Raw genomic sequence first — 22892 nt, forward strand, 5'->3', positions numbered from 1 at the left:
TGTGATCGTGTGAACGATGAAGAATATGAAAAATGACAAATGGAAATCAGAAATACAACAACTGAAAAATATTTTTATGATTAAAGATTGGACGTATTTTAAAAATCTATATATTGCAATGTTTAAATTTAACTAGAGATAGTGATTTACATGAAATGCAAGTAGATATGGTGCAAAACACACACAACAAAAACAATAAAACAAAATTGCAAAAAACTATTAAAAAGCATGGTTATACACTACCAGTATTTACTATGGCAATACTGGTTGAAAGGTGGACATATGGTGTGCTCTCACAGTTTTTCCCAACCGTGTCTAGATAAACAAGCATTAAAATGACAATAAAGAAAACTTTTAAGTTTAGCATGATAGTTCTGCATTCTTTCTGCAGAAAGATTTATGATAACAGACTCTTATCTTATGACATAACTCTGCATTGATATGATCTGTGTGCACTCAGTTGGTGCTGAGGTCCATTGAGACAGGCTCCTCTTTCTGAGTGAAAAATTCAAAGAATGCCTTCAACTTCAGGTCGTCTGGGACCTTTTCCCTCTCAAATAGTTGTTTCAGAAAGGCCATAATGTTTTGGTGTTGAGCAGGAGGGCAATCAAGGTATTTATCCCGCACATCCAACCTATTTCTCTCCTTCATCTGAATCATTAAGCGTGCAACAATGGTAACCATAGGATGGCCAAACTCTATGACACTCTGGGTTGCACCTTTTCTGCTGCGGTAGGGATAGCCCCCAGAATGCATTGCAACAACATTGCAGTACTTGTCAAACACAGGAGAACCAGATGATCCAAAATAAAAACAAGACTCGTAGGTTAGAGGCAGCTGGCTTTGTTGAACAGATTCTGCCACATCCTCAAAGAAGCGATTAGTAATCAACTGAATGTGGTCCTGATTTTCCCAGTAATGCTTCTCAACAACATTGTGGCGGTTCTCAGTTGGAATGATCAAACATGGATCTATTTTTTTCACGTCACCACCTGGATGTCCAATGATGCAAATTCCACCGGTTTGGGGAACAAATCCAACCCGCGTTAATAAACCAACGGGCAACTTCTCATCAGCACCGAGGCTTAACAGAGCCCAGTCGCGCCATGGCACATCAGGGCAAAATTCAAAGCCAACAACCTCTTCCACTTCTACTTGACCTCCTGTCTGCCCCGAAATTTCATGAGAGAAATGGACGGTGATCTTTCCATGTAACTGCCTCATAGTGTCATCATAAATGTTTTTCACAACATGTCCATTTGTGAGGACGTAACTGCCAAACAGGAGAAAGCCACTTCCTGCTGATCTCCCATTTATTCTCACATGACAAACAGAACTACTAAGTTCCATGAGCTTCTTCATTGTTTGCACTTCGTTGCATATCTCAGCATTTTGTCCAAACTCCACACGGAAGAGATTCTGGCTACGAGAAAGCTTAGCAACGGGAGGCTTGTTTTTTACCAAAATTTCAACCTGTAAAGATAAATGAGCCCGTAACTTTTCTGAAGAAGGTATTTCATGTAGTGGTGCCACATTAGCAGGAAGCTTTGATTTCTTTTTTTGTGTGTCTCCATTCTCTGACTTTGTCGTGGCAGACTGCTCTGAGGAGTCCTGGTTTCCACCAGAATCAGATCTCTCAGGTTCACTTCTCACCACATACTCCTCTTCCAGACTGCTGGGCTGACTCTCCGGTACAGTCGACCTATTGAGCAGTATGATCTGGAAAGTTTTATCATCAAGATCATCAACCAGATTGGACATCTCTGTGTTTACCTCAGTAATCACGTTAGACAGCCCACAGTTTTTTCTGAATATGAGGTTCAGAAAGCGACCATCTCTTTTAATATTATTAAAATAATATTTTCACTACATTTTTACCTCCCCTTGCCAACACATGAAACATTTGGAAGAAACTGCCATTGAAACAAGCAAACAAATAAGCAACAACAACAAAAAAAAAACACTCTTTTCTGTTGCATGGAAGCTAATTACATTGCTATAACTTCTGTCTATAGATAATATAACCAAACAGTATTTTTTAGCTCGAACTTACCAGAAGGTTGTTTTCTGAGTGAAAGAAGGAGCTTCTTGTGATCGTGGACTGTGTTACGCAGTCTTAGAGTTTCCTCACTTGCTGATGCCGATGTGTCCTTGACTGGCACCAAGAGTTAAAGTACAGTCATCTTTCCTGAACTGCAAATGCCAAAAAAAAATATATATGGGAAACTGTGCATGTATATATGTACATATATGTACATATATACATGCACAGTTTCCCATAAAGTTGGAATAGTTTTGTTTTCAGACACATTTCTCTTTTTATTCCTATTAACATAAGTCACACTGTAACAATAGTTTCATGAGAGGAGGTGTTTCTGATTCAATTATATTTTCATTTTGGAGACTGTGGTAAGTAGTACTATTGAAAATGTTCTCTTTTATTTTGAAAACCCCATTTTAGTCTAGGGGTTAGGTGGCTAAATAACAGTAACACTTTAGAGTTCAGTTTAATCCAGATTAACAGCACCACAAACTACATCCTCCAAAATGATCATCCAGTTGAATTGCCACCTTTCTTAAAGTGTTTCAATATAAATTTTGTCTAGGTGTGGAGAGAAGTCATCATCGTATTTAACGACACACCACTGTCCAATCACATCTTTGCTCTCCCACTTGATTTCCCTGCATTTCTCTTTTTCTTCCATCTATCCCTGTCTTTTTCCAAATTTGCTGCCCTCCTTTCATGGTCAGCATTTCGCCATGCCCTGTATTGCCGTTGCCTTTCTGCTGCCGACACCTTCATCTTCATCTATCTAGAAAATAATAAAATTTTCTTGACCTGGAAAGCGATATCAGAAATCTTGCCTCTTGAGAGAAAGTTTAACATATCATAGTTCCCTCCAAATCTTTTGTGCAAGAGGAAGTGGCATCACTGGGTGCAGCTCACAGGTTTTTATTAGAATGCTGTGGGGTTTTTATGTGGTTTTATAACAGAGATAACAGAGTTGACCGGATCATAGGGACAGATAAAAAATATATATTTTTAATGTTGAAATCCCATGTGTTACAGAAAATAAATACTCTGTGCAACTGACTGTATAAGTATTTATAGAATTAGCACAAAAAAAACTGCGAATTATACTGAATTATTTCATGTTAATTCACTACGAACGTGTGAATCACAAGTTGAAGACAGTCAATAATTGGGGGGGGGGGGGGTCATTTAATAAATATTTAACATATAAATTGTGCCAAAAAAAACACACCAAACATTATTATTGGTGAACATTCAGTATAATTAGCAATATTATTTAAAACAGATCCAGTAAAGACTTTTTTAAGGGGAAATAACCAAAGGTTTTTCTGGGAGAAGCAATTCTGAAATGACCCACATACATCAGCCGTAACCAGAGGCGTCACTAGGTTTTAAGGACAGGGGGGGGCTTAGACCAAGGAGATGCACAGGATGTGAGCAAACGAGTGCGCGAGCACAAAATTTCACAAATAGCAAAGAATGAGAAATTATTTATTATTTATTATTATTATGCACTGATGATAATCATACGTGAATGAGGTCAGCTCGTTTCACGGTGTGCATCCATGCGTAAAGTGAGAAACACAGCTGATGCTCCAGAAGGAAGTCACCCCAAAGATATGGTGAAGACAGTGTACACTGAACTCTATAAACAACCAGGACCTTCACAGTGCATTTCAGACTACCTAGCTATAGCTAGCTTGCTAAGTAGCAGCGAACTTTTACAGCTGGAATGTAACTTTTGACCCAAAACAACAAAGATAAGACGTGCGCAGAGATTGTCTGTAGTGTGTAAGCCAGGTTTTTATTTGTCAAACATGGAGCATTTCATTAATTACATGGGATTTTCTGCTGTTAGCTGGGGGCTGGAAATAACTAATTGTTACTACCAGCAGTGAAGAATAGTTACTTTCCTGAAAAACGTTCTTCTATCCATTTGCGCATCCATCCATCCATTCATGTTCTTCTCCTAACGGTGTTCTGTTCGGTTCTGTGTGGCTGCGGGTACCGAGCCGCAAGCAAGGTCGCAGGGAAAACGTTAGGGGGGCTTCATCCCCCCTAAAACAGGCCTAACGACGCCACTGGCCGTAACATTACGGTCAAGTGAATAACATTGATTGCCTCATTATCATGGCACCTGTCAGCGGGTGGGACATATTAGGCAGCAAGTGAACGTTGTGTCCTCAAAGTTGACATTTTAAAAGCAGGAAAAAGTGGAAAAATCTTCTACAACTAGATAGCGACCGGGTTGGAGCAGCTTGTCAGAGTATTCCTGGTCTTCAGTTGTGTGGTCCAAGGAAGGAAAAGTGGTGAACCGGCAACAAAATCATGGGCGGCCAAGAATCACTTATTCACGTGGGGAGTGAAGGCTGACTAGTGTGATGCTATCGAAAAAAGAAAGAGTGAGGTTTGTGTGGAGCTTCATAAATTGAGTTAATTTTTTTTTGTGAATCTTTTTACAAGTATGATCACTTGTTTGTGTCACTTCTTTGCCAAAATTTAAAGTCAACTCATTGTTTGAATATTAAACATTAAATTACTTGAAAACTGTTCATTTGAATAAAGTTCATCACATCAGTGGTCTCCCAGCGATCCATTATTTCAAGATTCGCATGTCTGATGACCAGAAATCCAAGCCTTTATATAAATACGGTAATTTTGCATTTTAAGAAAATATGTTGTCCCTACATTGCATAGGGACATACAAATAACCAAAAATGTCTCATTAATTGTAATGTGTATGTGTATTCATAATACACATAATAAAAACAAAAAATAATGCCTTATAAGGCACAGTATTCATGAAGTACAGCATGAAGTACAAAGAAGAGCATCAGAAATATTTAGTAATACATTTGAATTGTGATCGTTTGAACGATGAATATGAGAAAAATGACAAATGGAAATCACATATACAACTGAAAAATATTTTTATGATTACAGATTGAACATTATGAATATTTTAAAAATGTAACCATGTGGATATGGTTAAACAATTAAAAAGCATGCTTATATAGTACCAGTATTTACTATGGCAATACTGGTTGAAAGGTGGACATATGGTGTGCTCTCACACAGTTTTTCCCAACCGTGTCTAGACAAACAAGCATTAAAATTACAGTAAAGAAAACATTTAAGTTTAGCATGATAGTTCTGCATTCCTCAGAAAGATTTATGATAACAGACTCTTATCTTATGACAGAACTCTGCATTGTTATGATCTGTGTGCACTCAGTCTGTGTCGATGTCCATTGGGACTGGCTCCTCTTTCTGAATGAAATATTTAAAGAATATTGTCAAATTCAGGTCGTCTGTGCTCTCTACATTTTCAAATGTGACCTTTTCCCTCTCAAACAGTTCTTTCACAAAGGCCATAATGTTTTGGTGTTGAGCAGGAGGGCAATCAAGGTATTCCTTCAGCACATCCAACCTTCTTTTTTCCATCATCTGAACAATGAAGCGTGCAACAATGGTAACCAAAGGATGTCCATACTCTATGACACTCTGGGGTGCACCTGTTCTGCTGAGGTAGGGATATCCCCCAGAATGCATTGCAACAACATTGCAGTACTTGTCAAACACAGGAGAACCAGATGATCCAGAATAAAAACAAGACCCATAGGTTATCGGCAGCTGGCTTTGTTGAACAGATTCTGCCACGCCCTCAAAGAAGCGATTAGTAATCAACTGAATGTGGTCCTGATTTTCCCGGTAATGCTTCTCAACAACTTTGTGTCGGTTCTCAGTTGGAATGATCAAACATGGATCTATTTTTTTCACCCCACCATCTGGATGTCCAATGATGCAAATTCCACCAGTTTGGGGAACAAATCCAACCCGTGTTAATAAACCAACGGGCAACTTCTCATCAGTGCTGAGCCTTAGCAGAGCCCAGTCACACCCCGGCACATCAGCACAAAATTCAAAGCCAACAACCTCTTCCACTTCTACTGGACCTCCCTCAGTCTGCTCCAGACTTTCATAAGAGAAATGGACGGTGATCTTTCCACGTAACTGCCTCGTATTGTCATCATAAATGTTTATGACAACGTGTCCATTTGTGAGGACATAATTGCCAAACAGGAGAAAGCCACTTCCTGCTGACATCCCATTTATTCTCACATGACAAACAGAATTACTAAGTTCCATGAGCTTCTTCATTGTTTGCACTTCGTTGCATATCTCAGCATTTTGTCCAAACTCCACACGGAAGAGATTCTGGCTACGAGAAAACTTAGTAACGGGGCGCTTGTTTTTCACCAAATTATCAACCTGTAAAGATAAATGAGCCCGTAACTTTTCTGAAGAAGGTATTTCATGTACTGTTGCCACATTAGCAGGAAGCTTTGATTTCTTTTTTTGTGTGTCACCATTCTCTGACTTTGTTGTTTCAGACTGCTCTGAGGAGTCCTGGTTTCCACCAGAATCAGATCTCTCAGGTTCACTTTTCACCACATACTCCTCTTCCAGACTGCTGGGCTGACTCTCTGGTACAGTCGACTTATTGAGCAGTATGATCTGGAAAGTTTTATCATCAAGATCATCAACCAGATTGGACATCTCTGTGTTTACGCCAGCACTTTCGTTAGACAGCGCACAGTTTTTTTTGAATATGATGTTCAGAAAGCGACCATCTCCTCTAAGAGCTCGCTTTACGGTTTCCCCTTTGAATGCATAAACAGTAACTTCCTGAACTTCTGTTTTTAGTGCTGGATTTCTCATGATTCTCACTACATTTTTACCTCCCCTTGCCAACACATGAAACATCACAAGCTCAGAAGCTGGTCCTGTCCTGGAGGAGCGATGAGTCGGTTTCTTTGACTTTTCTTGAGCTTTCACATACTTCACAGTCAGACGTTCACCTTTAATTAAACTGCATGGAAAGTTTGAACTTATAGCCTTCCCATCTCTTACTACAACAAGCTCTTTAGCTTTGTTTTTCTCTGCAATGTCTCTAAACTGTGAACTTTGCTTCAGCAAGCCCTCAACAGTTTGTGCTTTGTTGCAGGTAATAGTTGTAGGCTTCTTGTCACTCCAGCACCACTGGACAGTATGGGTTGGATGTGGCTCCTCTTTCTAGGAACATGAAACAGATCAAGGATCATTGAATTCAGTTTTATTCTGCTAAACCAATGCCTCAACATCACCTAGTATGCATAGTACTAAATATATTCATACTATCCACAAAACGGTCCAACAGTAAACATCAGCAGCTGTGACTCATAAATGTTAAATGTTATTACAAAACAAAAACATATATAACAAACCTTGGCAACAGGCTGTGAATTTGGGATCAAACTGCTATTCTCATTCAGATTTGCTGTTGTGTTCTTGAGGTAACAGACAAAAATGTTATTAATAACAATGCATTACATATGGACTTCAGACATATATTTATTATTTTGTTTTCTTGCCTTAAACAATAAGCATATACAATACAATCACAGTCTATCAAATAAGGATGTCGTAGCATAAAAATATAAGCTACAGAATATTTATTTGAAACTGCCTGAATTAACTTGACTTGAGTGCACATTTCATTACAGGAGAAAATTAGTACCTCGACATCCAAGTTGTCTGTAGGTCCAACGTTGCTGGTCACCATGTTGTTGTTGTTTCTAGACAAGTTTTAAAAAAGCTGAAAATTGAAAAGATTAATAATTTATTAATTTCTAATACTGTATCTTATACTACACAACAAATGTTGTGCTGTCTGTTATCATATCCACACAGTGTTTGTTGTTACTCATTTTACAGCAGCCTGACAACCAATCTAAGATGATCATCAATCAAATTCAGACTAATATGTTGACAGAGTAACAGATGGTTCAGTTCATGTAAATATGAGTGGCCTTTGTTTTACGATAGCTTGGGTAATATTAGCAACGTACCAAATTAAAAATGTTACGTGCTCTTGAACTAACCCTTCTCACAGTTAACTTCCTTGTCCATATAAGCTGACACCTGGGGAAACCCCTCTTGTTGTACAATAGTTTAATATTAAAAAAACAGTCCACTCTGACTTTTAAACAATGTACACTCGTATTATCTTTATCTGTACTGTCTCTATGTCTCTCATACTTGTTGTTGATTCTGTATAATACACAAAACAGTTACCAGAACTTTCCTTCAACAAAACAATGTAAGCTTGTTGTTGCAAGTTTTTTAGGGTTTAGGGTATTTTTTATTTATTTATTTATTTTTTATCTAAAACTACCCGAAAACGTGTGGAAGAAACAGCCATAGAGAACGATTAAAACGTCTAAAGGTGAATTAGATTATAACACATGTTTTAAAATGATAATTGCCATGATTCTCTATCACATATTACTACGTGCAAAACTCACCCATGCTGGCATTTGTTTTACAGTAACTTGGACAGTACTAGACAAGTGCGACAATAAAATCCCCTTCTCAGCAGACTTTCGTTTTCACCGTGTATTTTTGCTAACAGCAACATTGCTAAGCTAACTTCTTCGAGCGCATAAGACAACAACTGTGGTAAACTGGTAAACTCGCTTCTTGTACACTGGCTTGATATTAAAAACAAACAAATAAACAAAAAACACTGTTACATGGAAGCTAATTATATTGTTACAACGTCTGTCTACAGATAGTATAAAGTATTTTTTTGCTCGAACTTACCAGAAGGTTGTTTCTGTGTGAAAGAAAGAGCCTCTTGTGACGTGGACTGTGGTACACAGTCGCTTGTTGATCCCAGCGTGTCTCCTTTGTATTTGGCGCCAAGAGTTAAAGCACAGTGATCTATACTGTGCTGCAAATGGAAAATGCGCGCCTTTTTTTCAAACCAGTATCAGGTTTCAGTGGCAGACTGCGGCACCACAGTCAAATGCAAATGTCGCCGCCTACTGTACTGGAGTTTGTAAGGTAAAATCATAAATTATATGTACGGTGGCCCTGAAGGTCATATCACAACGACATTTCAGTAAACATCATCTGATCTATGTGTTGTTGTGTTTTTTGAAATGTCCTTATGTTTTCTGAAATGTTGTTCTGTTTTGACCTTCAGGGCCACAGTATTATAAGGTTTAATTTATAATTGGTGAATTAAATAAATAAAAACATTTAGATATTTTTTTCTGTATTTCCAAGAATCAATTTCTATTTTATTTATAATTATTTTATTTTATTTTATTAATTACTATTATTATCTATTTTCGTGTAGATATAAGATAATATATACATGTACACTATTTCCCATAAAGTTGGAATAATTTTGTTTTCAGGCACATTTCTCTTTTAATTCCTGTTAATATAAATCACAATCACGTCGTGAGAGGAGGTGTTTCTGATTCAATTATATTTTCATTTTGGAGGCTGTGGTAAAAAGTGTTATTGAAAATGTTCTCATTTATTTTGAAAACCCCATTTTTGTCTTGTTCTAGGCTTAATAACAGAAACACTTTAAAGTTAAATTTAATCCAGATTAACAGCACCACAAACTACATCCTCCAAAATGATCATCCAGTTGAATTGCCACTTTGTGTTGTGTTTCAATACTTATCTTGTCTAGAGGAAGGTGTGGAGACTTTCATACATAACTTACTTGGTTTAATTTTTTTCTTTTCCCGCGGGAAACACAACACCTCTCCCCGCCCCAGTGACGCACTGGTACGTAGCAACATTTTTTTCTCCCTGTTACGTAGCAACAGAAGACGTCTCCGCTGACGCATTTAAAGCGACAGCGACACATTAAGTAGCAGCTGCCTCGTTTTCTGCATGTCTCTGAACTGATTGTTGGCTTTCAGCGTCCCTTCAGCACACTCTCCCACCACTGAACCACTACAGAGGATTAATATGGCCAATACAGAGGTAAGGTTTATGTGTGACTGTAAATAACTTCAACCAGTGGCCCCTGACGTATTGTTTTAATACTCAGCTGGCTGCTAACAAAACAAGCTGTCAAACTGAGACCCACTAACCACATACTGCACATTAGCTAACGTTTAACTTGCGAAAGCCTGTATGTGTTTTTCATTAGCTAGATTTTGTTAATGCCTCTGCCTCTACTGCCCATCAGGGGAGTAAACTGTGGGGAGGTCGTTTCGTGGGAGACACTGATCCTATCATGGAGAAGTTCAATGCATCCATCGCTTACGACCAGAGGATGTGGGATGCTGACATCCGAGGGAGCAAGGCTTATGTTAAAGCTCTGGAAAAGGCAAAGTTGGTCACCACGGAGGAGATGGAGCAAATCTTACGTGGGATGGATCAGGTGATGACACACACACACACACTAAGAAGAAGTTCACCACACCATATGATCCTAGTTGTTGCATGCATGCTTTTGTTTTCACTTTCTGCCCTTTAGTGTAAAATGCTGGTTAATAGATGACAGCTGAAAATGTGCCATGGTGCAGGATTCCTGTGTGTTCTCCTGAACAATAGTATCATCATGTGACAGGTGTCGGCTGCTTCAGTTATGCTTTCAATCCGGTCGGCTTTCAGGGTGCAAAGGTGCAACACGTAGGGTAAACAGCACAATACATAGATCAGACGTAACATTATGGTCAAGTGAATAACATTGATTGCCTCATTATCATGGCAACTCTCAGCGGGTGGGACATATTAGGCAGCAAGTGAACATTGTGTCCTCACAGTTGATGTTTTAAAAGCAGGAAAAAGTGCATGGCGACTGGGTCGGAGCAACTCTAAAACTGCTGCTGTTGTCGGAGTATTCCTGGTATTCAGTTGCGTGGTAAAAAGGAAGGAAAAGTGGTGAACCGGCAACAAGATAATGGGTGACCAAGAACCACTTATTCACGTGGGGAGTGAAGGCTGACTAGTGTGATGCGATCGAACATGTTGCTTAGAGTCCTGAAAAAAGTTTCTTGTATATGAGACTAAACTATGTCCATGCTGACCCCTGTCTGGGAACGTGTGTATCATAACTGGTCCACAATGGAAGAAGGTGGCCTACTCTGAGGCATCATATGGATGGCACGGTGCCGATGAATTGTTAACCTGGTGAGCATATGGCTCCAGGGTGCAAGGAATAGCCCCTTGTTGTTGTAACGGGGACGTGCTCGGTCTACAACAATGTTCAGGTGGTGGTACGTATCAAAGTAACATCCATATAAATACCAGGGCCCAGTAGTTTCCCAGAGGAACATGTTATTGTAATGAGATAATCAATATTATTCACTTCACAGGTTGGTGGTTTTACTGTTGTGGCTGATCAGTGTGCATAAACACAATACAGACATTTGATATGTGGATGTTATGTGTTTAAGTTAATTTTTAGTGAAATAATTCTCATTTTATTCTCCAGATTTCTGATGAGTGGTCCAAAGGGGTTTTTGCCATCCGACCTGGAGATGAAGACATTCATACTGCCAATGAGCGCAGGCTAAAGGTGAAGTATTGACCCTACTAAGAAGTCGCTACCATATATTGCAAACCATTATTACCATTATTTCTCTGTGAAACTGAAAAAGCAAATGATTTATATGTTTTATTCTTTCTGTAATAAGCTAGAAGTAAACACAGCCATGTCATAGATGCTTTGCTTTCTCAGGAACTGATTGGTGCACCTGCAGGGAAGCTCCACACTGGCAGAAGCAGAAACGATCAGGTTTGACTCAATTACCATTTGGAGTTGTAGCTTGTGTTTAATTCATTAGAAATGACTGGTTTATGTTTATTCAGCATTTTAAGACTGTATTGTGTGTGTTTTGGTTGACCAGGTGGTGACTGACATGAGGCTGTGGCTGCGAGATGCCATCACAACCCTGACAGACAACGCCCTACAGCTAATATCCTCCATGGTGGAGCGGGCAGCAGCGTAAGACAAATACACACCAGCAGATCAAAACACACGTTCACACATTTGTAACTGTGCTTTTTAAAAGTACTTCTTCCTGCACCTCAGGGAGATTGACGTCCTTTTTCCGGGCTACACCCACATGCAGAGGGCTCAGCCAATCAGGTGGAGCCACTGGATTCTAAGGTGACCCTCCTGCAGCGCAATCCACAGTGCATGTCTCCCGCCTCCCTGCGTATCAGATGATGTGTTATTCACGTGCATCTCGTGCTTCTCTTTTCGCAGTCATGCTGTTGCTCTGTGTAGAGATGTGGACCGACTTCTGGAGATCAAGAAAAGAGTCAACGTCTTACCCCTTGGCAGGTACGCCGTGAACACGCCAACATTGATTTTTTATTTTTATTTTTTTGAATGGAAATAACATAACAAAGAATGATTCCTGTTGTTTTACAGTGGTGCCATCGCTGGGACACCTCTTGATATTGACAGGGAGCTTCTGCGGCAAGGTCAGGGCCATTTCTTCTTTTGTTTTTGTTGTTACAAAATGCATCTTTAAAAACTAAATCTGCTTCTCCTCTGGATCTGTAGAGTTGGCTTTTGATAGCATCAGTCTAAACAGCATGGATGCCACAGGCCAAAGAGACTTTGTTGGTGCGTGAATGTATAAAAAAACAAAACATTATTTACATAAAGATGTTGAAGTCGTTTTATTTGTTCTCAAACTGTCTTTTCACATTAATGTACTTGTTTGTGTGTCTTTAGTGGAGTTCTTGTTCTGGGCCTCGTTGTGTTTGACTCATCTGAGTAAGATGGCTGAGGACCTGATGCTGTACACCACAAAAGAGTTCTCCTTCATCACACTCTCTGACGCCTACAGGTCAGTTTTTATTTTACTTTTTAATCTGATTCTTATTTACATTTTCACATGTAGACATGCATTTTGGAACTGAAATATAAGCTCTCTGGCATCATTGTCACTCAAGTCCTGACCATCTTAGCTGTCCGTTCATTTTGAATCTTGCTGTTAGTTCTGCTGCTAGACTTTCCCGGTGCCTCCCTTCCACATTTGCCATCTTCTCATTTATATCTTTGCGTGTGCAGCACAGGCAGCAGTTTGATGCCCCAGAAGAAGAACGCTGACAGTCTGGAGCTCATCAGGAGCAAAGCAGGTCGTGTCTTTGGCAGAGTAAGACTTCGACTACAGACACAGTACACGTTATAGAAAATCATCAGTGTATCTGTTCATTGAAGGGGCCGCTTGAATTATATCATGTATAATTACAACAAACATGAGAACAAATCTGTTTAAGTGCATCTTGTTGCTTCCTATTGTAACAAGGTTGCAGGGTTGTTGTATTAGAGGGGAAATTTACTGCAGACTTTTCTTTCATCCACTGTCTGCTACAAGCTTTTCTCTGCAAAACCTGCACCATTATGTGCCCATGAAGCTTTCCTACAGAAGCAACCCTGGCAGCCCACAGTACAATCATCAGTGTAAGCGATCAGTGGGAGAAGACAAAACATTTTTATCTTTATTATCGTAGGGCAGTATTTAGGATTGCAAGGCAGACACGGGCAAAGAGGGTGAGTTGTAGCAGAGCACTTTTATGTGCTGTCACGCTGCATAACAAGTTTTGTGAATGAATCAATTTACCTTTCAGGGGAGCACATTCAGACTTCATTTGAACACTGTACAGCTTTCTTTTTTTTTTTTCTTTCTCTGACTATACACTTTTGTGTTTTGTGTTTCAGTGTGCAGGGTTTATGATGACAATGAAGGGCCTGCCGAGCACCTACAACAAAGACCTGCAGGTATGAAAGTGTTTTCACTTCGTGGGAAGGACTCCTTGAGCTATATCTGTCTTCTAACTTCCTGCTGTCTTTGTTCTTGTCCCCCTTCTTCAGGAGGATAAGGAGGCCATGTTTGACTGCTATGATACTGTCCAGGCTGTTCTCCAGGTGACAACTGGTGTCATGTCAACTCTCAAGGTCAGACATTTATCTACTTTGAAGCCTGGTTGCACTGTTACACAATTATTGAAACTTTAATCTGGACATTTCTCTCTATTCGGTGGCACAGTGGAGAGGTGGTTAGCACTGATGCCTCGCAGCGAGAAGGTCCCGGGTTCGAATCCATGGGCCGACTGGGACTTTCTGTGTCCACCGTCCAAAGACATGCTTGTTAGGTTAATTGGTGATTCTAAATTGGCCGTAGGTGTGTGTGAGTCTCTCTGTGTTAGCCCTGTCATAGACTGGAGACCTGTCCATGGTGTACCCCACCTCTCGCCCGATGACAGCTGGGATAGGCTCCAGCAGACCCCCTGCGACCCTTAACAGGAACAAGCGGTTACAGAAGATGAATGAATGAATGAATGAATGAATAACCAGAGAAATGCCTTCTCATTCAGTTAGTACAAGGAAGCTAGGAAGGCCCTCCCTCCTCCCAAAAAGCCCAGTGTGCTCTGATTGGTGCTGTTAAAAGTTTAGAGGGACTTATTATGTTTCACCTCTCCTAAGCAGCGTGGTTTTACAAAGTTGCAGGAGCGTGGAACATTTATAAATGCATATGAATTGGTGGAGAAAGTTTGAGGGGAAAAAAATAACAGGCCTCATTTTCCCCCGTTTTTGTCTTTCAGATCAACCAGAGTGTGATGGAGGCTGCCCTCAGCCCCGACATGTTGGCTACTGATCTGGCCTACTACCTCGTGAGAAAGGGGGTAAGTTGATGTATTCTCATCTAGGTGTGGATCAATAGTCTACAGATTTTTTGAAATAATTTAAAAGAAAATCAAAACAGATAATAGTATTCTTTTAGTTTTATTATTTTGTGCAGACTTATCACCTGAAAGAATCAGATGCAGGGTTTTGCCTTTGTTTTTTTTCTTTCTCATGACTTGTGTGACTCTCACAACCATTTTTCATGGTTGTGTGTTACCGTGTAAATGTGTCTTTATCGTGTTTTGTAGATGCCATTCAGAGAGGCCCACGGTGTTTCCGGTAAAGCTGTGTTTACAGCTGAATCCAAAAATATCGCCCTGAATCAACTCACTGTGGAAGACCTGAGTGCTGTCAGGTGGATTTCCTTTCATCCTTCTCACATACATGCTCAGCTTTAGCCTTAAAGTCTAAAGCCGTGCAAGCGAATAGTTATTTATTTGAGCAGGATTAATTAATATTAATATTTTTCTTCCTCCAGCTACTTTATGACTTATTTTAAAACTTCTCTCTCTTTCTCTTCTCTGTATCTATCCTGCACTTTAGCCCCCTGTTTGGAAGTGACATATCCTCAGTGTGGGACTACGGGAGCAGTGTGGAGCAGTACAGCGCCCCTGGTGGCACAGCCAAGAGTAGCGTCGCTGCACAGGTGGAACACCTGAGGAACTGGCTGAAGAAACAGGCACAGTGACTTCCATCTGATTACGCCTTAAAACTCTGAATCAGGTTTACCGCCATCATTGATTATAGTATGAACTGTCAAACAGAAGTCAAAGCGAATCATAAATAACTTAAAAACCACATTGCCTTTCAAACATTCTTCTCTCGGGTCCTTGGGTACATTTGATATACAAGTTGGATGGTATATAGGCTAACCTACGATGTTTTGAACATGTACAAGTGACAAAAAAAATAATAAACAGTATTGTTACAGCCTAATTTGTTAGGGCTGACTGATTTCCACTACAAAAGCATCTGAGTCAATTTGTCTTCATGTCTAGACCCATACAGCCTCAAGATAGGGCTGCGTAATGGTACAGAGAGGCTAGTAATTTTTTAGAGATTACATTAAAGACAAAAAACGCTGTAACAGTGTGGCGTGGTAGTATCTTACTTCAGTAATAACATATATGAAATTCACCTAAACTAAAAACTGTGCACTAAAACAGATGGTAAGAAAGTTTAGACAGAAAGTTTCTGCAAAGAAAGAAGTCGGCAATCACTTTCATATTTATTGGCATTAACAATTTTAATTGAAATTATTGAATCATATGATCGATAAAAAGCTCATTTAAAATCAGTGTTGAGAGTAATTTTCAGATAAATCCTGGAAAGTGGTTTATCAATGTATAATCTTTCTTATACTAGCTCTGACGTCACATTTCTCCCCAGTTTTCATTTCATAAAGGCTGATTGTAGACAAATCAATGCATTAAGCACTCAGAGATTTATATTAGAAGCAGGAATATATAACAAGCTGTTACACTGGCAGAGGAGGGCAGAGGTTTATGTACATGTATGACTCGTTTGTATTTCACACACAAATAAACAAATGCGCGGCACATGTAGGAAATGCCTTAATTACCTGATACTTCCTTCAGTCATCTGAACAACAGAGCAATATACACAACAAGTAAAGACGTAGAATAGTAGTTGCTTGTAAGGTAGGTAGGAAGAAAACATGATTATAAACCCCTAATTCTACACTGATATTGATCACACGTCTGTTTTTACTGAAAAGCAGATTAAAGTTAATATAAAGCCATAATGTGAGACTATAAAATATTGACCTCATCATCAAGATGGTTGACATAAAGGCCTGCTGAGGTAAAGATCCCTACTCTTTAAGTGCTGCAGGATATTCAAACACTCACGGCTACGCATCTGATTGCTAGTTAAGAAATGATGATCACAGAGATGATCACGTCTGTTGCTAGCAGCTAGCAGCTATACTATGGCGTCTTGAGCCGAGTGCTAGCCAGCATGCTAAGAATAATGTTCAGCGTTGTAGCGTGTTAGCATGCATTCTGTGGCTCGCACTAAACACGAGGTAAAGCTGAGTCTGATTAGAAAGTCGTTCGATCTGATGATGGTGCTACAGGGATCAAGTAAGTCTTTACAGTTCTTCCTCAGGGGCAATATGAATGTCTGTTACAAATTTCATGGCAAACCATGCGATAGTTTATGAGATATTTTACCTAGAACCATCGCTTTGAACCTAATGGTGTTAGAGGAAAACTCAAGATAGCAGGATATATCTTCTGGGAACCATGCATTCAGTTCATCCAGTAGTTGTTACTAGACCAGTACTGGACTGACTGACTCAACATCGCCATGACTAGAGCTGTGCTGCTAGCAAGGTCAAAAGTACCATTTTAATGTTGCTCTTTGGTAATTTGTCAGGCAGCATTGATGCTCTTAAATAAATGCACAATATGAGTGAACATCTAGTCTGAGTCATGTACCAATGCTGAAAAAGACAACTGTACGGAGCCCTCAGTGGATGATGGAGAGATTTTATTTTGCTTTACCTCTGATCCACAGAGGAAGGAAGGATAAGCTTTATCTATGGTATTTTGTAGCAAGACTTGTATCACTGTACAGTTAGAAAGTTAACTAGCTGGTCTAACCAACTGCTGCCAAGGGCTGACTGGGAAGAGCTGGTGCTTTTGACCATGTGATGATGGTTCAATGTGATCGTGGTTGTGAAACATTAGTTTTAATCGGTGTAGCACTACGTATATGTAAAGTGTGTGTGTGTGTGTGCAATGCATTGTTGTGGTCAGAAGTCATTTAGAAAATAATTTCCCTTTGAAGCACTTGGGGGCTCAACACAAACGTGTCAAGGTTTCACCAGCACAGAACCTGTCGAGTAGCTTTTTAGTCGGTTAAATCAGAAGGTTTTTTATGAACCTAGTCAGTGCATCAGACCCGTTGTCCCGAGCACAGCTGAGAAAATACCAGCCCACAAGTGGCTCACACTTGTCAGAGATGTACTCGCCTTGGAGCAGTACACAACTCTGCCGTCCAGAGGCTGCGTCGGTCTGAAGATGTCAATCATGGGCTGTCCTGTCCAGAATCGGCACTGCTTTACTATCGCATCCAGCTGGAAAGGGAAAACGGACGCATCAAGAGTTACTGGATTAGGTGAGATTTTTGCTTCACAAATGTATAAAACATCTTGTTTGCTTTTTACAATCGCTGATCCAGACCTTCTGTATTTACCCTGTGCTTTTGTAATGTTCCAAGATAAAAGTTTTGCATTGGGATTGAACTATTTTTAAACATTTTCGTTGTGTAATTTAATGATTCATTTAGTGGACTTCAAAAGGCCTCACTATTATGTTTCAGAAGTTGCTCACCTGTCGACTACTGATCGACAGAGTCTTGTGAAACACCGTCCAGGCGACTGCCTGCTCACATCCTGGAGTTGTCATGGAGCCCACGTAGCGGTAGTAATTGTGCAGGTCCTTGGCTGCTGGGATAATGTCACTGAGTCGAATGTTTGGGATCACGGTGATGTTGCCTTAACCCAACAAGAAAGGTAGACTGAAAATGGGACCTAATTCAAATGTTAAACTTAAATTTTGTCATATTTTTAACTCTTTTACGTTTTAATTAAGATAATTGATACCATTATTCTGCACTCGGCCCAAAGCAGCTATTATCGAGTCGAAATGAGGGTGATCCTCGGTTGTTTCCTGTGAGAAGGATGTCATCAACATAATGACACAAGCTTTAATGGTCATTTGCTCATATCTCATTACGGGTGGAGTTCCGAAAGACGAAAACATCGCTGTGTGTTACCTCAAACAGGAAGGCAAGCAGTGCTATACCCGCCATGTCATGTTCTGCTTCTGCCAGAGAGCCGTACGGTTCCTTGATGTGCACAATGTGCATCTGTGTGAAGAGAGTATGCTGGAGTACACTTTGTTACTGTGCAACATGTAACCTGTGTTAAAACTCCCCTCTGATTATAGTTTGTCACAATTAATAATGGGTAGTCACGATTTTGTGACCAGTTGAGTCAGATTTTTTGTGAAGTATCATTTAAATACTAGAAATGTGAGTCAAGGCCCAAGAAAATGAATGAATTAACTGTTTTAGTGCTTGTAGTGATAGCTACAGGATTATATCAATAATAATGCAAGTGTTAACATATGTAAATCTATAATATAAAACATGCAACGGGAAGCAGCGCTGAGTCCTGTACCTCCATGGGGAATCTCTCTCCGTCGATGGTGTGCTCTGATCCTGGTCTCCCGTTCCCTCCCCAGTGGAAGTGGAACTGCGCCGCTCTGTAGTGACCTGGCAGAGCTCCACCGGTCAGTCGGACGGACTGAGGCAGAACAAAATGAGCTACAGGAAAAAGACACGGGACGGTTTAAACTCACAACACTTCAACTTCTTATTTCTGGACGGGAAGAAAGCAGCTTTGTGTCTTAGGTTGGAAAAGGTGCAGGCCCCTTCACCTGAGTGGCCTTTGTTTTCCACTGTGATGTTGATGATGTTGTTGTGACCAATGAAGTCGAAGGGTGGCAGGGCAGTGTTGATGTGCACTTTGCTGGTGATGATGTTAATGGGTGACTGGCGTAATCCTCCGCAGCTGGGAAACTGAGCTGCCCAGTGGCTGGGGTCTAAACAACACAAGCAGCAAGAGTGTTAAAAAGTAATTTAGAAGTTTATTAGCTCTCTTTCACAATTTATTGTTTTGGTATTTTAAAGTAGAATTGAGTCAACTGGCCCTGTGAATGTGAGATAATTGCTAGTGCTGATCACAACGTCAAAACCATTTGCTTCCAGTTGTTTGGATTGTTTGCTCTTCTTTGACAAATGGAACGGCTGAAATGTAAATTCACTGGACGTCAAGCCGCTTTAGCTTGGCTCATCCCTCACCGCTTGTTGCTCTGGGCCAAAATGTCTGCCAGTAAATAAAATTAAAAACGTATTTAACTGGAGCGACGTGAGTAGGAATATGTGAGCACATTGTTCTGTTCTATAGTATAGAATAGAATAATGAATAATTGCTCTATAAGGAACTGAGGCTAATATTTGGATTAATCTTTGTTTGACAGCCACTCCCTGCTTAAATGTTTGCTAACACATTACTCTTAACAACTAGCAGCATATGAATATATCAATAGACTATTCTTCTCTCCTTTCTTAATTATTATTTTTAAAAAAGGACACTGCAGATGTCTTAATAGAAAATTTTACACATGCTTCTAGTGAGGCGGGTTATATGTAACCACGGGTCGGGATCAGATATTTCCCTCAAAAGGCCTGCATTAAAATCACTTACATTAAAAACCAGTAGAAAGTGTATTTATTTGTCTTATATTTAGTATTCTGCTGCACCAATGACTACTTTTTAGAAATGAGAAGTGAATTACCCAACTATAATCAAGTGCAATAATAATAATGTCCCTTTAAATTTAATCCAGGATACATCTGAAATGCTTTTTCCACCACTTGGAGGCGGCAGAAACCAGCCAGGACACCAACATATTATATTTATCAAGCTGATTAAGCAAATGCGATGGCTAATAGTTCCCTAAAAGAAACACTGGTATTTACTTAGAGTTGAGTTTCTGGCCTCCGGGTGAAGGAAAGCCCTATATGAACTTTCTTATAGAACTGCTTTAGGGGCGTATTGGTCTTTTTTAGCTGCCAAATACACTGTGTTTACTATCTAGTCTTTAACTTTGTCTTTTTTTTAATTTTATTTTTCATTTTTACTGATAAATGGCCACTAGAGTTGGTGAGATTGAAAAACTGAAGTTGGAGGCCAAAGTCCAGAGTCCAGTCGTCCCGTGCACTTTTAAACCAAGGGTGTTGTAGTTTCTTTTTGCCTTCAACGCAGGCTGGTTCTCCAGTAAACCCACTAAACCTGGTGGACTGCCTCAGTCCAATTTGAACAAAAAAGAGCTTTTTGTTTTTCTAGCTGAAGATGGTTCAGATGAGGGTTTAATTTCAGGCTTTTCTCTTACTTATTCCGTAGGAGTCTTTCCATCTTGGCCTTACCTCTGCATGTGTCATCGCAGGAGTACTGGTTCTGGTAACACCACTGAGCTGGAGGAGAAAGTACAATACGCACAAATACAGTGCATTCAGTTCAACATATCCGAGTTCAGGACAGTTCTCTATTATGCCAAACAAGCCGTCTTTCTGCAGTTAATGAATATTAATTGATGCCACGTTCACGCTCTATTAGCCATGCACTGAGTCAGCGACCTCACCAGGTGATCTGCAGCTGAACTTTGAGAGGTCACATGAATAAGGCGGTCTTGTCTTGTCATTAATGTTTGGCGGAAAATCCAGTGACCTACACGGGATATTTGTGTTTGAAAATGTCCTCTCTGGAAAAAAAGGCCTTTCTACACAACGTCTTGTGTGAAGTGAAGAGATTCAAAGAAGCTGTGATCATAATGTCTGATGAGCACAGTGGAAGATAAATGCCATTTTTGAATATTAGAATTAACTTAGATCTTTCATTTATTTATTTACTTTAGGGAAGGCTATTATTATTTCACCACTATTTTGTTTCTGTCTATGACAGTGAGTTTAAAGACTGATTTTAATCTGTCAGACAGGTCATTGGTTGTTATTACACTGATTGCATTGGGTGTGAAGTGGATGTCGGGCTTTATCCAGCTCCTTAACTGCCTCTACACATTAAACGTGCCCGTCCAACAGGTGCTGATGAAGTCATTTAGTGTTGCGCTGCCGCTGCGTATTGTGTTGCTGATGTGAATGAAACTCCAGTGTCTGACTCTGCGGTGGGAATGAAGGCCGCTATAGAGAACCATTTAGCTAATATAGGAACACAGATTAACCCCGCTGCCTCCCACAATGCCGTCCTTTGAAAGGGGACAACAGTTCTCACCAAGTGAGAACAATGCACAGGTTGAGGTTGGCTCGACTCCACCTGGCTCATGCACCTGTGTCAGATTGAGCAGCACGGAAGACAATCCCGTGTTTGCCCACTTTGTTTTCTTTTAATTCCTTTCTTTTTCTCTCATTAAACCTGCATTTCATTAATCTTAGGAACTAGCATCCACGAAGACTTCACCGCTTGCATGAACAACAGTTTTAGCCTTTAAAGTGGCGCCATGTAAAATCAGTTTGGACTGATAGTTTAGTCAGTTTCCTGACCTCATGACTTTTTTCATGTGGTTCTTGTGAACTGTGACCAAAATCACTGCTTTTCAACAAACGTTACAGTCTTCCTTTAAATCAAATTGACTTAAAAACCAGAGACACAACAGTAAAATTAATAAGTAAACTGACTAATCATGTAATGGACTTAATAATTATCTGGAAACATTTTGGTAATCAGTCATTTTTAAGAAAACATTTAACAATTTCAGCTTTTCAGATGAGAGAATTACTGTTTTTTTTCCCCCTGTCTTACATGATATAAATATTTTGAGGTTTTAGTTTGACAAAATAAGATTTCACCTTGAGCACCCCATTTTTTTATATAGTTTTTTTCCAGGCATCTTCAGACATATTTCCCAGTTTTATGACATTTTATACCCCAAACAAAGAAACAGTTGTTGAAAATGACGGCATATTATTAACCAATAGTAAAAATAGCTGGTAGTGACAGTCATATTTTAATTAAACAACTTTAACCACTTCATAAAAGTTTTAGTTTTTCTAAATAAAGTAAAATTTTACAAAGCAGTATTTTACAAGAATAAAGCAAAGATTAGTAAAAATATGAATGCCTTTGTCTTGCCACTGTGTTTATCTCTCCTTTCATTTACCTTGTAACCTCTGTCTTCCAGCTGACTGAGAATCCCTTAATTTAATTAGTGTTAGAAATCACTGTCACTCAAGCATCATTGCATTATTTACCTGTTTAAAACAAGCCAGAAACTCAACAATATTAACAGTGTGTGTCAATGTGTAGACGAGCCCCAGAAAGCTGAGGTTAAACCAGTCTTTTTCTTAATTTGAATCTTTCCCCCCCTAAAATGTGTATGTGTCCTACCTGTGCATTGAGAGAGGAGAAAAATCAGAGTCGGGAGGTAGAGAGGAAAACCCATGATCAGGACCAGCGTGGAGACGACACAAGATCCTCATAAACTAAATTTATGGCTGCCTTCACGTACCGATTCGGAGCGGCATTTGAGGGTGGGAGGGAGAAGGTCATGAGCGTGACAAAAGGTGTGTGTGTGTGTGTGTGTGTGTGTGTGTGTGTGTGTGTGTGTGTGTGTTGGTCGAAGAAAGAGAGAAGAAAGAAGAGGTCAGGTGTGTGCAGGAGGAAAGATGGACACCTGGTGGTAAAATCTGACTCGCTGTAGCTTTCTGTTCCTCTTTCATCCGAGGTGTCGCTGCCCCAGCAATGAC

At 39.8% G+C, this 22892-nt stretch overlaps 4 protein-coding genes across 5 annotated transcripts; 1 reads left to right on the forward strand and 3 right to left on the reverse strand.

The window, feature by feature from the left end:
• Positions 1-456: 456 nt before the first annotated feature.
• On the reverse strand, positions 457-2809 carry LOC311502178 (serine protease FAM111A-like; the record flags this gene model as incomplete). Its single annotated transcript, XM_084564305.1, has 3 exons — positions 457-1473; positions 1654-1837; positions 2781-2809. The coding sequence occupies 3 exons, from the start codon at positions 2807-2809 to the stop codon at positions 457-459; spliced, it is 1230 nt and encodes a 409-aa protein (XP_084420431.1).
• Positions 2810-5047: 2238 nt separating this feature from the next.
• On the reverse strand, positions 5048-8825 carry LOC311502258 (serine protease FAM111A-like). 2 transcript variants are annotated; one of them, XM_084564399.1, is made up of 4 exons: positions 8681-8825; positions 7596-7673; positions 7303-7365; positions 5048-7111 (listed from the first exon to the last, which is right to left on the reverse strand). In XM_084564399.1, the coding sequence occupies exons 2-4, from the start codon at positions 7638-7640 to the stop codon at positions 5267-5269; spliced, it is 1953 nt and encodes a 650-aa protein (XP_084420525.1). In that variant the 5' UTR covers positions 7641-7673; positions 8681-8825; the 3' UTR covers positions 5048-5266. The 2 variants fall into 2 exon arrangements, with proteins under 2 accessions (XP_084420525.1, XP_084420524.1); XM_084564398.1 differs by lacking the exon at positions 8681-8825 and having other exon boundaries at positions 7596-7683.
• A 915-nt stretch (positions 8826-9740) lies between these two features.
• Positions 9741-15629, forward strand: asl (argininosuccinate lyase). The gene is made up of 16 exons (XM_084565475.1): positions 9741-9868; positions 10077-10271; positions 11328-11411; positions 11574-11630; positions 11743-11840; positions 11928-12005; positions 12105-12182; positions 12273-12325; positions 12408-12470; positions 12582-12696; positions 12921-13005; positions 13572-13631; positions 13725-13808; positions 14456-14536; positions 14786-14892; positions 15081-15629. Exons 1-16 carry the CDS (start codon positions 9854-9856, stop codon positions 15223-15225), a joined length of 1398 nt encoding a protein of 465 aa, XP_084421601.1. The 5' UTR covers positions 9741-9853; the 3' UTR covers positions 15226-15629.
• Positions 15630-17451: 1822 nt separating this feature from the next.
• ca4c (carbonic anhydrase IV c) lies at positions 17452-22588 on the reverse strand (the record flags this gene model as incomplete). The annotated part of the gene is made up of 8 exons (XM_084564306.1): positions 17452-17640; positions 17897-18060; positions 18169-18235; positions 18342-18434; positions 18748-18893; positions 19007-19171; positions 20559-20606; positions 22534-22588. 8 exons carry the CDS (start codon positions 22586-22588, stop codon positions 17452-17454), a joined length of 927 nt encoding a protein of 308 aa, XP_084420432.1.
• Positions 22589-22892: the final 304 nt, after the last annotated feature.

This window comes from Chelon labrosus (genome assembly GCF_963514085.1).
Source record: "Chelon labrosus genome assembly, chromosome: 17".
Lineage (NCBI taxonomy): Eukaryota > Metazoa > Chordata > Actinopteri > Mugiliformes > Mugilidae > Chelon > Chelon labrosus.

Excerpts from the sequence above, each read along its gene's own strand:
- LOC311502258 (XM_084564399.1), bottom strand. The coding sequence starts at position 7,640 with ATGGTGACCAGCAACGTTGGACCTACAGACAACTTGGATGTCGAG. Across the intron at positions 7,366-7,595 it reads CAGACAACTTGGATGTCGAG|AACACAACAGCAAATCTGAA; the intron begins GTACTAATTTTC and ends TGTTACCTCAAG. Across the intron at positions 7,112-7,302 it reads ATTCACAGCCTGTTGCCAAG|AAAGAGGAGCCACATCCAAC; the intron begins GTTTGTTATATA and ends TCATGTTCCTAG.
- asl (XM_084565475.1), top strand. Across the intron at positions 13,006-13,571 it reads CAGGTCGTGTCTTTGGCAGA|TGTGCAGGGTTTATGATGAC; the intron begins GTAAGACTTCGA and ends TTTGTGTTTCAG. Across the intron at positions 13,809-14,455 it reads GTGTCATGTCAACTCTCAAG|ATCAACCAGAGTGTGATGGA; the intron begins GTCAGACATTTA and ends TTTGTCTTTCAG.